General features: G+C 37.4%; 1 protein-coding gene across 9 annotated transcripts in view; it reads right to left on the minus strand.

Moving 5' to 3' along the window:
• Nucleotides 1-16,063, minus strand: part of FAM13B (family with sequence similarity 13 member B) — a 123,178-nt gene that overhangs the window by 8,940 nt on the left and 98,175 nt on the right. For 5 of the 9 annotated variants that reach the window (XM_036897518.2, XM_036897539.2, XM_036897513.2 and 2 more), the window contains 7 exons: nucleotides 15,484-15,532; nucleotides 14,957-15,104; nucleotides 12,141-12,206; nucleotides 10,496-10,706; nucleotides 3,628-3,757; nucleotides 2,971-3,052; nucleotides 715-944 (listed from right to left, as the gene is read on the minus strand). In XM_036897518.2, coding sequence (XP_036753413.2) covers nucleotides 715-944; nucleotides 2,971-3,052; nucleotides 3,628-3,757; nucleotides 10,496-10,706; nucleotides 12,141-12,206; nucleotides 14,957-15,104; nucleotides 15,484-15,532 — 916 coding nt within the window. The remainder of the gene's footprint in view (nucleotides 1-714; nucleotides 945-2,970; nucleotides 3,053-3,627; nucleotides 3,758-10,495; nucleotides 10,707-12,140; nucleotides 12,207-14,956; nucleotides 15,105-15,483; nucleotides 15,533-16,063) is intronic. The other 4 variants (XM_057490908.1, XM_036897544.2, XM_057490907.1 and 1 more) reach the window with 1 other exon arrangement.

Consider the following 16,063-nt stretch of genomic DNA (forward strand, 5'->3'; position numbering starts at 1 on the left):
GGGAGAGATTAGAATTTCTAATCCAGCTCTGTTCAAAGGAGAGAAGGACTCCAACATTTAAATCATGAGAAAGGTGTACTCTGGTGTCAAGACAGGACTGTCAGGTCTCATCATTGCCTGGATAAGAGTTCACCTGAGACCATCTGTCTACTCTCCAAGTAAACTCACCTAGTAAATTATTTGTGTGGCCAAGGGCTTTGACAAGGACTTCCCTAGGTATGTGCTTTACTGAGTAATGGTCCTTCAAAAAAATTCATTCATCTAACCCTTATAATTACCATACTGTTTTACTGTTTTACTATTTTAATGAACATGATCACATCTACATAAGTCACAGGGCTGCTGTAGGGACTCAGTGGCAGAATGCATATAATATGACCAGTCAGGGACTTGCAAAAACTAAGAGCTCAATACATATAACTATTAAGGATCCAAATTATGTAGGTTATGCTCTTTAAACACTCATCTTGACAGTTGCCTCCAATATAAATGAACAGATCAGCATTTCAGTTTTTTAGTCTTATCATTGAGACTCAGTCCCAGAATCATCAGGCACTTCTGGTATGCTGATGAAAACATGTTTCTGTATCTGCAAACCTGGGGAGCAGACTCAGATCAGCCAGATTACCTAGATTTCTCTATGCCACTGTGGTAACTATTTTGTTTCAGGGACTCTAAAGGCTAGTCTGGGCAAACACCATAGCTCAAGATTACTTTGATATCTTCTGGAAGACACCTCTCAACACGTTTTTCTTTCAGTCTTTTCAGAATAAGTTCAAGTGTTGCTTCCTTAGATGGCTTCTTCTCCTTCTGAATGACTCTGGATTCATCCTCATTCTCTTCATCTTCACGGTCTAGAGAAGATCCAAAGCTTTTTGGAAGAGTGTTACTACGTGGACGTGTCTGAGGTACAAATTCTCCATCAGAGCTTTTGTGTTTTGCATCTACATTTCAGAACCAAGAGTACAGCATCAGTAATGTTGATTTTAGCTAATGCAAGTAAGTCAAAAGAGTAAGCAAGATATGCAGCAAGAAAGTACCCATTAATAATTCACCGGCTCAGGTATTTCAAGGTCACATGAAATATTTAAATTATATATAGGTTCAGTGTACAAAAAACAGTAAATTTTATATATAGAAAGAGGACTATACTGTTCATTTTTTCAATCAATATTCATAGAAAGCCTACTATAAAATAAGATGCCCTGGTCAACACTGGAGATACAGTACAGCTGACCCTTGTGAACAAAGTGGGGGGCAGGAGGGGAGTGTGCCAACCCCCAAATGTCACGCAGTCAAAAACCTGCTGTAACTTTTTTGACTCTCCAAAAACTTAACTACTAAGAGCCTATTGTTGGCCAGAAGCCTTATAGATAACATAAACAATCAATTAACACATTATTTTGTATGTTATTGGGATCACATACTGTATTCTTACAATAAAGTAAGCTAAAGAGAACTTTTTTCAAATTATCACACATCTACAAAAAAATTCCCAATTAATTTATTGAAAAAAATCCATGTATGAGTGGACCTGTGCAGTCAAAACTCATATAGTTCAAGGGTCACCTGTAGTTACAAACAGATATGCTCTGTTTTCATGAAGTACATTTTTAGGGAAGTTAAAACAAAAACCAAGTAGCCACATTCATAAAGTAATTCAAAAGAGTGCCAAGTGTTAAAAAAGGGTAAAACAGAATGGTGTCACAGTGCTAAAAGGAACGTGCTTTGGGGAAGAGCAACTACACTGGATGGGACTGACAGAGGCAGCCTTTCTGAGACGGCGACATCCTAGCTAAACATAGAGTCAAGGAGGAGCTACCCCAGCACATAAGACCTGAAGGAAAAGCATTCCTCCCCAAGTGAGGCACCAGCCAGCTGAAAGGTCCTAAGGCAGGGCAGGAAGGGATGGAGAATGGGAGGAAGTGATGAAACGGACTATGGGTTGAGTGTGCGAGGCCCTGGAAGATACAGAAAGGAGTCTGGACTTCACTCTAAATGGAAAAGGAAGCCCCCTGAAGGGCTTGGAACAAGTTTTTTTTTAAAAGATAATTCTGGCTGCTATGTAGAGAATGGACTATTGACACAAAGTGGAAGAAAACTGGGAAATTAATTAGGAGGTTAATGCTACTCAATTTAATACACCCATTAGTAATACTGCAAGGCAATGATTTTTCCTGATGGTTGGAAACAGGCATTAAACAAGGTAATGCTTAACAGAATTGTAAGGGGAAATTCCAAAGAATAAGAGAACTTAACCACAGTAATCTAAACTCAGTGACAGCAGGGACACTGTCTTACTCATTTCTATAGCCTCAGATGTCTACAAATATTTGGTACTTAAAGATACTAGAAATTTTATTGAGCAAAAACTTAAATGAATACAAAATGTGATGCTCTAAATTATAAACCCATACTTGGTATCAATAATTTTTTAAGTATTAACAATTATTAAAAACAGCATGCTCACTAAACACCCACAAAGTAAATACACCTTAGCAACTGCTGTACTGGGCTGACACTGGTAACACATGACCTAGTTTTTAATTCAAGAAGACTTACACTTTAGTCTTTGTAGTATTAGTAGTTCATTATGATTAGATAGTCTTAGTCTTAGATGAAATACCACCAAAAAAATCTTAATGAAATACCTACCAAAAACCAAAATGCTTTATATCTGAAATATATTTCAGATAAATTTTATAATATGATAATCATCATTGAATATATAATCTGGGGCACCTTTCAAAAGAATATTACTAATAAAAACACAGGAAAGACATCTGGAAGAATACAATATAGTACCACAACTATGACCACAACAAAAAGAATATGAAAAAAAATGAAACTTTTGTTCTTGCCAAACAATGTACAAGATTCAAATTATCAAATATTATAACCATGATTCTCAGACATTAGAAAGACTATTTTTTAAATGCAAATATATTACAAAAAGAGCACATTTCATACCTTTAATTTGCTTCCGCAGTTTAGTAAGCTCTGTCATCCATTTTAAAACCTTTGGGTTGGCTGCAATATCACTGTAGGAAGGCTGAAAAATTAAGGAACACAATCACTGACCCTCCTGTGGGTAAGCAATATTTATATTAATTTATGCCCAAATAACATTTTAAGTTCTCACAGCAGAGATTTCACTGAATCCTCATTTCATTTTACCTTATTTTAAGTAGCCAGGGCAGAATATTAAGCAAAGCTCTCTGAGAGCAGACTCAAGCAACTGGCAGAAGCCAGTATGAATATGGGTCTTCTGACTCGTATAGGACTCTTTCCACTTCACATGTTCTAATTATTAAATATCTCTACCTCTCTATCTCCCCACCACTCTTGGTATTGCGGTTTTGGGGGGAGCAGAAATAACATTAATATAGTATGTCAATGTAAATTAATTGCTGTTTTACCAATGGAAATAAAAAGCTACAATGTTCAATTGCAAGAATACTGGCATGGAAATCAAGAGAATAAGGATCTATATAATTTCAGATCTACATGATCACTATTTTTCTGGGCATCTCAGATTTCTTATCTCTCCCATAAAGAGATGGATCAATGCTGTCCAAAGAACCTCTTCCCAGATCTACCTCATTCTGGGCAATACTACAGACTCACTTTGCTATTTCTTTCTCTTTCAAATTGTTCCTCAAATTGTCTGATTTTTTTTTGAAGTTTCTTGACCAACTGATATGGTGTTCTGTCTTCTCTTTTTTCATCTTTTGAAATAAAAGATGATCTTCGAATCCTGAATTAAAATGAGAGGCAAACACTGTGTTAAATTTCCAAGTTATCACATATGGTAAATAGATTCAAGTGAATAATGAGTTACAAAAACACAAATTTGGTCACTTATATGACCGAATATATATTTCCCAGGTGTATCTGGTCTTCATCCAAAGTTCCTGAAAACACTTCAAAGCCTTAAAGGTGAAGTGGGTGTCTTGTCATGTTAATGGAAAACTTTTGGACCCCACCCAAGGGCAGGGGCTGGAGGCTGACTCAGCCAATGGCCAATGATGTAGTCAATCGGGATATGCAATGAAGCCCTCGCAAAGACCCAGGAGAAGAGCGTCTTGCCCTCTTGGATCCTGCTTCTCAGTTGGAGAGACTTCTATACTTGGGGAACCAGAATGCCTCAAAGTGCCACTGAGCCAGACCCCCAGCTCCATGAGGACAGAAGCTCCTTTATTTGGGACCTGGCCCTGTGTATCTCTTCATCTGTCGGTAAACTTGTATCTTTTACAGTATCCTTTATTAAGCTGGCAAACATGTTTTCCTGAGTTCTGGGAGCCGATCTAGCAAATTCATCAAACCTAAGGGGGAAGTCATTGGAACCTCCAATCTGTAGCCAGTAGGTCAGAAGCACAAGGAAGAACCTGGGGCTTGTGACTAGTTTCTGGAGTGCGGGGTGATGGGCAGTCTTGTAGGACAGAGCCCTTAACCTAGGAAATCTGGTGCTCTCTGGGGAGATAACATCATAATTGAGCTCTCTAACACCCTGCTGGTGTTTGAGAATTGCTTGGTGCTGTGCATGGTAAGACCCCCTCCCCCAACACATGCATGTTGGAATTGGGTCCAGGAACATAAAAGGAGTTACACTATTATTATTGCTGTGTATAATACTATTATTATTGTATATGAAAAAACATCTCAACTTATCATGCAGATCATGTCATCCTGTATAAAAATACTGAATCATTGGGCAGCAGGAAAATATGGCAGGGTTCAGAAGGCAAAGCAGAAAACTCCTCCCACATACACACCAAGGACACAACTACAGCAAATACAACTAACCCTGAAAACGACCTGTGGAATATAAAACAGAACACCTATATTGATGAAGAAGAGACGATCACACAGAGAAGGGTAAAGTACCAGTGCCATGATGAGTCGGGACCCAAGCCCTTCCGCAATCCCAGCCCACAGGTGGGAGGAAGAGAAACGGAGTAGGGAGGGGACAGGCAACCAGGAACTCTGCATATCTAGCCCTGGATACCTGCTCTGGGAACATAAGTCCACATTGCACTGGGTCCTGGTGATTGACAGAGCTGGACACAGGGACAGTCGGAGCACCCTGGGAGGCTGACTCCTGCCCCTTGTGGAGGAGAGGCGTGCTCCACCAGTCCCGCTGGGACCCAAAACAGAAGCAGCAGTCTGAAAGATTTGCCAGCAGCAGGAGGGGGCCACAGGGTTGAGGGTTGGATGGAGCTCTCTCCACAGTAGAAAGGGTAGGTGGACAATACTACCCCAAACCCTCATTAGCCCAACAGGTTGGAAGCTCGCAGGAACCCCACACACTCCATCCTTCCTGTTGGCAGTTCAGGCTGGAGGCGCTTCCCTGCACACAGCTGTTGCACCAGCCCATGGGACCCATTGGCATCAGACTTTGCTGCCTGGCAAGCAGAAGGAGGCTTTCCCAGCATTCTCAACCCTGCCTCCTACAGGAGCCAGCTCCAAGCACTCCTTCCTCCTCCAAGACAGCTTAGCCCAATGCCGTGTGCCCCCTGCCACCACACAACCCTCTGCTGCCACACAACTAAGCAACTTGTGCCTGCCCCAAAGCTGTACGACCACCCACCTACCCCTTTAGCCCAGAAGTGCTGCCATTCTTATAGGATAAGGAAGGGGCAGCCCTGTTCACAATGATCCCAGAAGAAGCACTGCTGCTCTGCTCAAGGACCGACTGAAGCAAACTGCCAACCTTGCCCATCTTAGACCACAGACAACAGACAGACAGAAAGGCGGCCCTGCCCATTTCCCACCAATAGCAACTGGGTCTCCACCGCAAAGGACAACTAGGAACTGGAGAATAAAGAGTCTTGAACTTCTGGACACCACAGGACACCTTCAAATAAAGCCATTACTCGAGACCAGGAAGCATACCAGATCCATTTAATACAAAGGAAGAAACACAGAATCCCTGACAAAATGAGAAGGCACAGAAATATGTTCCAAACATAACTACAGGATAAGGCACTAGAAAGAGGACTAAATGAAACAAAGATCACCAATCTTCTTGATAAAGATTTCAAAGTAACAGTCATAAATACGCTCACTGATCTGGGGAAAAGTATTGAAGATCTCAGGGAGGACTTCAACAAAGAAACAGAAGAGATGAAAAAGAGCTACTCAGTGCTGAAGAATACAGTAATCGAAATGAAATATACAATGGGGTAATGAAGAATAGATTATTGCAAGTAGAGGAGACAATCGATGAGATGGAAATTACAGAAGAGGAACAATTACCCCTGCAAAATATAAAGCTGAGGGAAGGAGAGAAAAATAAAAACTCTAGGGAAGAAATAATAAGAGAGCTGTTGACAACTCCAAACAAAACAATATTCACATAATATGGGTACCAAAAAGAGGAGACAAAGGAACAGAAAGTCTCTGTGAGGAAGTAATTGTTGAAAACTTACCCAATCTGGGGAAGGAAATAGACACCCAGGTCATGGAAGATCAGAGAGCCCCTAACAGAACGAACCCCAGAATGACAACACCAATACATATGATAATTAAAATGACAAAGATTAAGGAAACAAGAGGATATTGAAAGCAGCCAGAGGGAGAAAAAAGATAACTTATAAGGGAACCCCATCAAGCTATCAGCAGACTTCTCAGCAGAAACATTACAGTCCAGGAGGGAGTGGCATGAAATATTTAATGTACTGGAACAGAAGAATCTTCCACCAAGAATCCTCCACCCAGCAAGATTAGCATTCAGACTTGAAGGAGAGATTAAGCATTTCCCAGCTAAATGAAGGCTGAAGAAGATTATAACCACTAAAATGGCATTAGAGGATATGTTAAAGGGACTTTTATAGATGTAAATGTCCTTTAGCCTAAATAGTTTTCACCAGTGAAAATAAACCCACAGTAAAGGTAGTAGACAATTACGTACCAAGCAAGTATGAAATTAAAACCAAAACAAAGCAGTAAAAACAACTATTCACAAAATCAGTCAAGAGATACACAAAAAATGCAGATTATGACATCTAATACATAAAATGTGGAAGAGGAAGAAAGAAGTACTTTTAGATTGTGTTTGATCAGAGCCATCATCAACTTTAATATAGACTGTTATATAGTTAGGAGGCTATCCTTGAACCTCACGGTAACCATAAACCAAAAGCCTATAACAGATACACAAAACATTTAAAAAGAGAAATTCAAGCACTACACTAAAGAAAACCATCAAATAACAAGAGTATAAGAAAGGAAGAAAAGAGAGGAACTACAAAAGCAACCAGAAAACAATAAAATGGCAATAAGTACATACCTATCAATAATTATATGAAATGTAAATGGACTGAATGCACCAATCAAGAGACACAGAGTGGCAGAATGGATAAAGAAACAAGACCCATCTATATACTGCCTACAAGAGACTCATTTTAGACCCAAAGAAATACACAGACTGTAAGTGAAGAGACAGAAAAAGATATTTCATGCGCGTAATAGGAAAAAACAGGAGTAGCAGTACTTATATTAGACAAAATAGATTTCAAAACAAAGAAAGTAACAAGAAACAAAAGACATTACATAATGATAAAGGAGTCAGTCCACAGGAGGATATAACCATTATTCTATGCACCCTCCACAGGGGCACCCAAATATGTAAAATAAATACTACCAGAACTAAAGAAGGAAACAGACTACAACTCATTCATCTTAAGGGGCTTTAACATGTCACTTACATCAATGGACAGATCAACCAAACAAAAAAATAAATAAAGAAACACAGGCACTGAACAACACATTAGATAAGACGGACTTATTAGATATCTACAGAACATTCCACCCAAAAGCAGGAAGATACACATTTTTCTCAAGTATACATGGAATGCTGTCCAGAACAGATCACATAGGAGGCCCCCAAAAGAGCCTCAATAAATTAAAAAAGATTATATTCTATCAAGCAACTTCTCAGACCACAATGGTATGAAACTAGTAAAAAATTACATAAAGAAAACAAAAAAGCCCACAAACACATGGAAGCTAAACAACATGCTTCTAAATAATCAATTGATCAATGAACAAATTAAAACAGAAATCAAGCAATACATGGAGACAAATAAAAACAAAAACCCAACAGGCCAAAACTTGTGGGATGCCACAAAAGCAGTTCTAAGAGGGTAGTATGTAGCAATATAGGCCTACCTCAAGAAACAAGAACAAACCCAATTAATCAGTCTAAACTGACTAATTAAATAAACTAGAAAAAGAAGAACAAACAAAACCCAGTCAGTAGAAGGGACATAATAAAGATTCCAGCAGATATAAATAAAATAGAGAAGAATAAAACAATAGAAAAAAAAATCAATGAAACCAAGAGCTGTTTCTTTGAGAAAATAAGTAACATAGACAAACCCCTAGCCAAACTTATCAAGAAAAAAAGAGAATAAACAAATAAAATCAGAAATGAGAAATGAATACCACAGAAATACAAAGAATTATTAGAGAATTCTATGAAAAATTATGTGCCAATAAATTGGACAACCTACAAGAAATGACAAATTCTTAGAAAAGTACAACCTTCCAAGACTGACCCAGGAAGAAACAGAGTCTGAACAGACCAATCACCAGCAATAAAATTGAATGGGTAAGAAAAACACTCCCAACAAACAAAAGTCCAGGTCCACATGGCTTCACAGCTGCCAAACATTTAAAGAGGAGCTAATGCCCATCCTTCTTAAAGTATTCCAAAAAGTAGAAGAGGAGGGAATACTTCCAAACTCATTCAATGAGGCCAGCATCACTCTAATATCAAAACCAGACAAAGACACTGCAAGAACAGAAAATTAAAGACCAGTATCCCTGATGAACATAGACACAAAAATCCTCAACAAAACACTAGCAAACCAAATTTAAAAATACATCAAAAAGATCATCTATCATGGCCAAGTGGGATTTATTCCAGGGATGCAAAGATAGTACATTTGTCAATCAATCAATGTCATACACCACATTCACAAAAAGGATAAAGACCAGAAGACCATCTCAACAGATGCTGACCAAGTATCTGACAAAAGTCCACATTCATTCATGATAAAAACTCTCAACAAAATGGACATAGAGGGTACATACATCACATAATAAAGGCCATCAACAAATCCAGAGCTAACATCATACTCAATGGCAAAAAACTGAAAGCTTTTCCTCTAAGATCAGGAACAAGACAAGGATGCCCACTCTCCCCACTTTTATTAAACATACTACTGGAGGTCCCAGCCATGGCAATCAGACAACACAAAGAGACTAAAGCCATCTAAGTTGGTAAGTAAGAAGTTGAACTGTACTATTTTCAGATGACATGACATTATACATAGAAAACCCTAAAGATTCCAACCAAAAAACTATTAGAACTAATAATGGGATTCAGCAAAGCTGCAGGATACAAAATAAATACACAAATCTCTTGCATTCCTACAATACTGACACCAAACTAGCAGAAAGAGAAATAAGTAAAACAAGTCCATTTACAATTGCGTCAAAAAGAATAAAATACATAGGCATAAACCTAACCAAGGAGGTGAAAGACCTCTGAAAATTGTAAGATACTCATAAGAGAAATTAAAGGAGGATAAAAGGGCACAAAAATTTTCAATCATAATATAAGTTGGTCACAGGGATGGTAGTACAGCATGCAGACTACAACCGATGATTCTGTAACATCTTCTTATTTTGACAGATAGTATTTGCACTAGTAGGGGTGAGGGTTTAATAATATGGTTCAACCACTGTGTTATATACTTAACACCAATGTAAGATTGTGTATCAATGATACTTCAATACAAAATATTAAAATTAAAAGTGAAAAAAATTAAATCATGATGTACACCTGAAACTAATAGTATATTAAAAGTTAATTATACTTCAATAAAAAAGAAGTCACCCAATCAAAAAAGGAATTGAAATTATCCAACATCATGTATCTTACTGGCCTGATATAATATGACACTACTTCCAATAAATATATTTTTAAAGTAAAATGAAGTCCTGTTAGTGAAAAGAAACTTACACTATAGCATTACAGACCACAAAACTGGCTAACACAGTGGTGAAAACAACAATTTGAAAACATTCAAAAGTTGTTTGGCAAAGGCAGAAACAAAGATAACACAGCAGCTCAAGGCTCTTTTGGTGTTCAAACTGCAAAAGAAAGGTTGGACATCCAGAATCCATTTAAAGTTTTGACAACTAAAAACATTAAGGATTGGTGAACTCCACTTGCTGCTTCCCTCCTAGAGTTCTGTATTTCAATCAACCACGAATGAATGAATAAATACACCATGAGGAAATATCTGTTTGAGAGCAAACCCCAAACACTGCATCTCAATGAACTCAAAACTTAGGGACCCAAAAAGTAGTAATTCATAAAATAAGGAAGAAAGCTTTGAATTTCAGGTATAAGGATTAAACCTCTCAAAGGACCTGGAGCATAACTGGAATCACTTCTTGTAAGTACATAAAAATCACATACCTAGCAAAAGAAAGTGCTTTAGATGAAGAATCCAACGTTTCTGGATCGTGAAGGAAACGCTGGCTTTGCCCAAAATCTAAACTACAGTGTGATAATACTGGCGGACAGTCTTCTTCCAGAGGGTCATGATTCATTCTTCCAGCTTGTGGAGAAAGCTGAGCTTCCCCAGACTCAGAGTCCTCCTGCCAAGACTTAAACGCAGGAAATGGCTCTGTAACACAAACACAAAACATAGTACTATGGGTCTCTTGGTTCCACATGGAACCAAGTCACACAATTATCAGCTATATGTTCTTTAAATCATATCATTATGTAGTGGCTCATACAGTATTTACTAAATTAAAAAAAACAAGGGATATAGGATCTTCATAAAAGTGACTGTAGTTTAAATTTGTGTGAGCTTCACTTTTTAGCCCAGGGTTCTATTTTCACACAAGGAGTTAGACCTTAAATTTCTGAACAGTCACAAAGTAAGAAGGACACTGTCAAGCTCTTTAAAATTGTATTAAATGTTATTTTTAAGTAGGGGAAAGTTTTCATTTAAACAGTAAACATTCATCAGTCCTTACCTGGAATTTAAGTTAGCCAAATGCTGCCAGGTGAATAAATCGTCTCTGTCAAGTGGCTATGTTAAGAAGTGGAAGCTACTCCCGATGCTATACAGAACACTCACCAAATGGAGCTCCCCGGCTCCCAAAGAATTCTAGCATTTCCAAACAAGTAGCTAACTCACCTGACAGCACCTGGCCTCTAACAGTAAACTACTGTGTTTATTTTCTATTTACAGGATTCCTATGTATAATAACATTCTAATAATTAAACACCCAACAGTATTACCAAGGCAAAAGTTAATAGCACTAGTCCTTCTTAAGCACATTTATTTTATTGGAGTTATCCTGTATGTTCTCAAATGAAACTATGTTTGATGTTATATGATGTCTTTGCACATATAAGGTTTGATTACATACAGACTGCATATAGATAAACAAAATCTACAAATATACTCCAAATACAAAATAAACTTCAAGTATTACTTAACAGGGGGAAGTGGCAGGAGGGTCTGATACTTTTCTGTTTGCACATTAACTTAATTCATAACCACAATTTAAAACTTTGATGCTATGGCTACTAATGCAAAAATGTATTTTTTAAGTATTTTTGGATGCAAAGATGGCTTGACAGTGTCAAAAATCAAGAATGATGTTTTCTTTTTCTTCACACAATAACTAAGGGTTACTACTTTAGTAATTAGTTTAACTTTATGCATTAGCAATTTAAAGCATTACCTTTCTTCCCCAGGTAATAAGAACATAACTTATTTATTTTTTAAAGCCCAAATTAATCTGATAACTAAAAATTGGATACAAAGCGTGCAATCCTACAATAAACCCAGCAATAAAGTGATTTTTCAAAGCAACCCTTGTACCTGCTTCCCAGCAAATAAGTAACTGGTAATAAACATTTTCCGAGAAATCTCCTGTTTTAAGAAAAGAGTAAAGTAACGAATGATTTTTTTCTGGGTATCATTTTTAACCCAGAAAAGTCTTCCTAATACATGGGGACAGCAGGAGAAGGGCTAATAAAAAGGCGAACAAAGTGAATCATAAAAAGGCAAAAAAACTAAACTATGGTGAACCATACTTACCCTCCCCATCTCTCTGCAGATGCATTGTTTTGAAATCAATGAGGGGAAAAGTGATAGGGCATGACGCTAATAAAATGGGAAAAATGGCAAAAAATACTAAAGTGAACACACAGCACAGTCAGAACAAACCATACACATAACTAACACAAAGCCAAAGATACCAAAAACATTTCCTTAAAACCAGTTAGCATTCTGCTCAAAAGTTTTATTCAAAGGATTACTTACTACTAACCAAACTTTAAAAACAAACATAAACATAGATTTCCATTTCAGCAAGCAAGGCAAAAAATCAAAGTAGTGCTGTTTTATTAAAACCCAAACATAAAACTGAAAGAAACTAAACCAGGTACAGTTTGAAGCTTTTCAGTATAATTGGTTTGACAGGAAAGATCTTGCTTTGTTTGCTCTTTGAAAAAATCCTATCATATTTCTTTCAAGAGTTAGCAGGAGAGAATCTGAAGGAAAGATGTCCACTTCCATTAAAAGCCAAGACCTATGGAACGGCTGCTACAAATTCACGCTGGTGGCAGACATGCACTACCTGCCTGCTAACTGCATTCTGTTGTCTATCCTTTGAGCAATATAAAAACAAAGCCCAGATACTTCAGAGAGTGAGGCGGGTCTCTATTTGAAGTCTCCCACTTCTCTGAGTTGTATCAAACAAGGTACGTCTCTGACTCAAAAGTATCAAAGGTATAAAGTAATTTAGTCTCTGAAGGAAAACTTTTACTTAGAATATCCTAACTCCTAGACGTAGAGAATCAGTCATTGTATTGTGGCAAAGTTGGAAGGAACAACATGGTCTGCTAGCAGCCACTCTTCCAAGCATATACAGGGTTCACAGCTGAGAAGCTCGCTGGGATGTCTACCTCACCGGCTCTCTGAAAGTCACTGACCCCTATTCCTGGAAAAGTCAGCGGGAGGCCCACATGAACTTGTCACGGCAATCGAGCCAGGTGGGTTAACAGGGAGCTCACACACTGAAAAGCAGGGATCGGTGGTCCATAGTTACCTCCATTCCCTACTACAAGATGTTAGGGGTGGATTCTGCCAGGGAAATGAAAGTGTACCTGACATTAGGTTTTCTTTGGAGAAGCCTCCAGGAAGCTGAGCTGAACAGAGAATGTCCTGTCTCCTCAGACAATGAAAAACAATTATTCTTTATGCTTAAAAATTAAGATCAAGACCCCCAGGCCAAAGATTACTAAGGCTATTTATCTGCATCCTCCAAGAGGAAGAAGCAAAAATCCTTTCTCAGAATCCCAACCTCATCTTTTGGAGACTCCTTTCCTACTACTGCTCCAGTCATGCTCTGTTGACCACCACTCCTTTTCTGTGGCTATGCCAGGATACAAGACTAAAAGGGACATTTACTCTTTACTGCCACTGGCATGCTAACATATTTCCTAATTTGGAGGAGCCTTCATTAATTCCAAATGTCCTGAATTACCCAGAACAAAGCAAATTAAAAACAATTTACTGATTTAGTCTTAGACACACAATATACCACTGGGCATGTCAAACATCTAAACCAAAAAAAAAAAAGAGAGAGAGGTGGAGTGGAAAGAAAGCAGTAAAGACTGGCACAAACAATGGCTTGGTTGAGGCTTTGAAAAAATCAGCTATACCTTAAAAATAAAATAAAAATACTCCAACTGTGATCAGGTGAGCAGACCTGAGATGGCAAAAGGAGCCCATGGTCGTGGCATTGCCATTTCTCATTTCTGGCCACCATGAGTCATCAGCTAACATGCCAAAGGTGAAACAACCAAGGGATCTTCATCCAAGTGAATAAGTATATAACACTGTCTAAGATTCCTGAATTGTCTCACTGTCTCTTTACCTAGGAAGATGTATGATACAGAAGAATTCCTGGATCCAAATTGGCTGCTTGCTTCCACTCCCTCACCCCCAATATTTTATTTGGAAGTTGATACAAATACACAGCAAAGTTGAAAGAATTTTACAATGAACATCTATACCAATCACCTAGATTCGACCATTAACATTTTACTATACCTGCTTTATAACATTTCTCTATCCCACTAACCATCTTATTTTTTTCACGGACTTCAAAGTAAACTGCAAGTATTGGAACACTCCCACATAACCACTTCAGTACGCAAATCATTCACTGGAGTACACTATCTATTTAGTTTTTGCTTCTTTTGATTAAGAGAAAAACATACAATGAAATTCAAGTCTTAAATATACATTTGCTGAGTTCTGACAAATACATATACCCACACAGCTTACTTTTTAAAATTAAATTTAAATTTCTCTCCTTTGAAAAACTATTAGGACCCCACTCAAACCTTCACAACCTAACAAGAGATATGAGGGATATGGGTAGACTATTTACCCAGAAATGCCCTACAAGAGCCCTGAAAAAAAAAAAAAGAAAAAAATGTATTCCTAATAATCATAAATAAAAGGCAGTCATAGATAAGCTCTCTGCTTAGTGGTGAGAACCCCCAAGCCCTAACACACTGGACTTTCAAAGAATGGGAAATAGCACCTGACTTAACAATTAACTAAACCTTACCCTGGATATTTTCTTTTTTTTAATCAGTTCTAACATTTATCTTCAAAGCAAAAGCAAATGGATCAGGTAAGAACTTCTAGTTTGTACAAGATAGTTGCCCCATAATCTCATTAGTGCATTTGAATAAAAACACTCACTTGCTCTTCTTATATGAGAGAACAGAAAATCAAAATGAGTAAGATTGTCCAGAGAAGTAGTCTCATCAATGCTTTGGATAATTTCAGTTATAAATAATATTATCAGGAAAATAATGTGTGGGGGTAAAAATTACCTTCCCATTTATCACCATCTGAAACATTCTTCAGATCTAAATGTGGAATTTGGACATATGCTGCCTCCCCTTGAACACCAACACTTTGACCTCCTGGCACTTCTGATTCAGTGTTGGCATTCAAATCGCATATCTTGCTACTAGAATCCTGTATTTTAAAATAAAGAATACATTTTACAACCATGAAGCTTTTCATGCCCAGCTTAAAGCAACCAGTATATACACTTGTGCTGTCTTTATTAGTTTGTTGTATTATACAGCCAGCCGTTCCCACTCCCACCATCCAAACTATTTTCAAATGTAAATTAGCAGTGTTATAATATGAATTACTGAGAAAAAACAAAGTTAGGAACCCAAAGTGGGAAATTAAAGTTGCTGCTTAACTATAAAATATTTGGTAAGAGAAGAATCTATATTTAAATCTCCTTTAAGCCTATTTAACCCAAGAGGTAAATAGCCAGATATAATAACTGGTAGATTAAATCTAGTCAATTTTTTAAGAACCATAAGAGAAAAATAATTCTTACCTGAATTACGTGTGACAATTCATCACTGTCAAATGACAAATGTTCTTTCCTAAAAATACAAGTGAAGTTATTGTTAGTCTTTGAAGAATAAACAGATTACTATCATTGCAGGTTTCTTAGATTCCTCTCTTCCCCAAAGAGTCAGCATGTACAGTGTGAGAGAAGAAAATGACAATAGGACATACACCCATTCTTTGGAGCCCTATATCTGAAAATCACACACTACTGAAAAGATCCACAGAATCACTTCAGGTTTAGAAAAATAAAGTAACATTCACCACTCTCCCATACAACCACCCCAAAAAAGAAAAAACATTTTAGAAGGAAAAATAAAATCCATAATAAATAGAAACCAAAAGGACTGAATATATAATGGAAAAGATTTGTAAATAAATATTGGTTTTAACCAAATAGCTTTCTATTCTTCCCCACTGTGGGGCATTATTTTTTTTTCTTTTAAAGAAGACTTCTTAAAGATATAACTATATTTTAAATCTCACTGTGTTCTATCACAATCAAAACAAGGTTACTACTTCCAAATCTCCTTCCTCAAAATCTAACAGTAACATGTAAAAAGGAA

This window comes from Manis pentadactyla, chromosome 13 (genome assembly GCF_030020395.1).
Source record: "Manis pentadactyla isolate mManPen7 chromosome 13, mManPen7.hap1, whole genome shotgun sequence".
NCBI lineage: Eukaryota > Metazoa > Chordata > Mammalia > Pholidota > Manidae > Manis > Manis pentadactyla.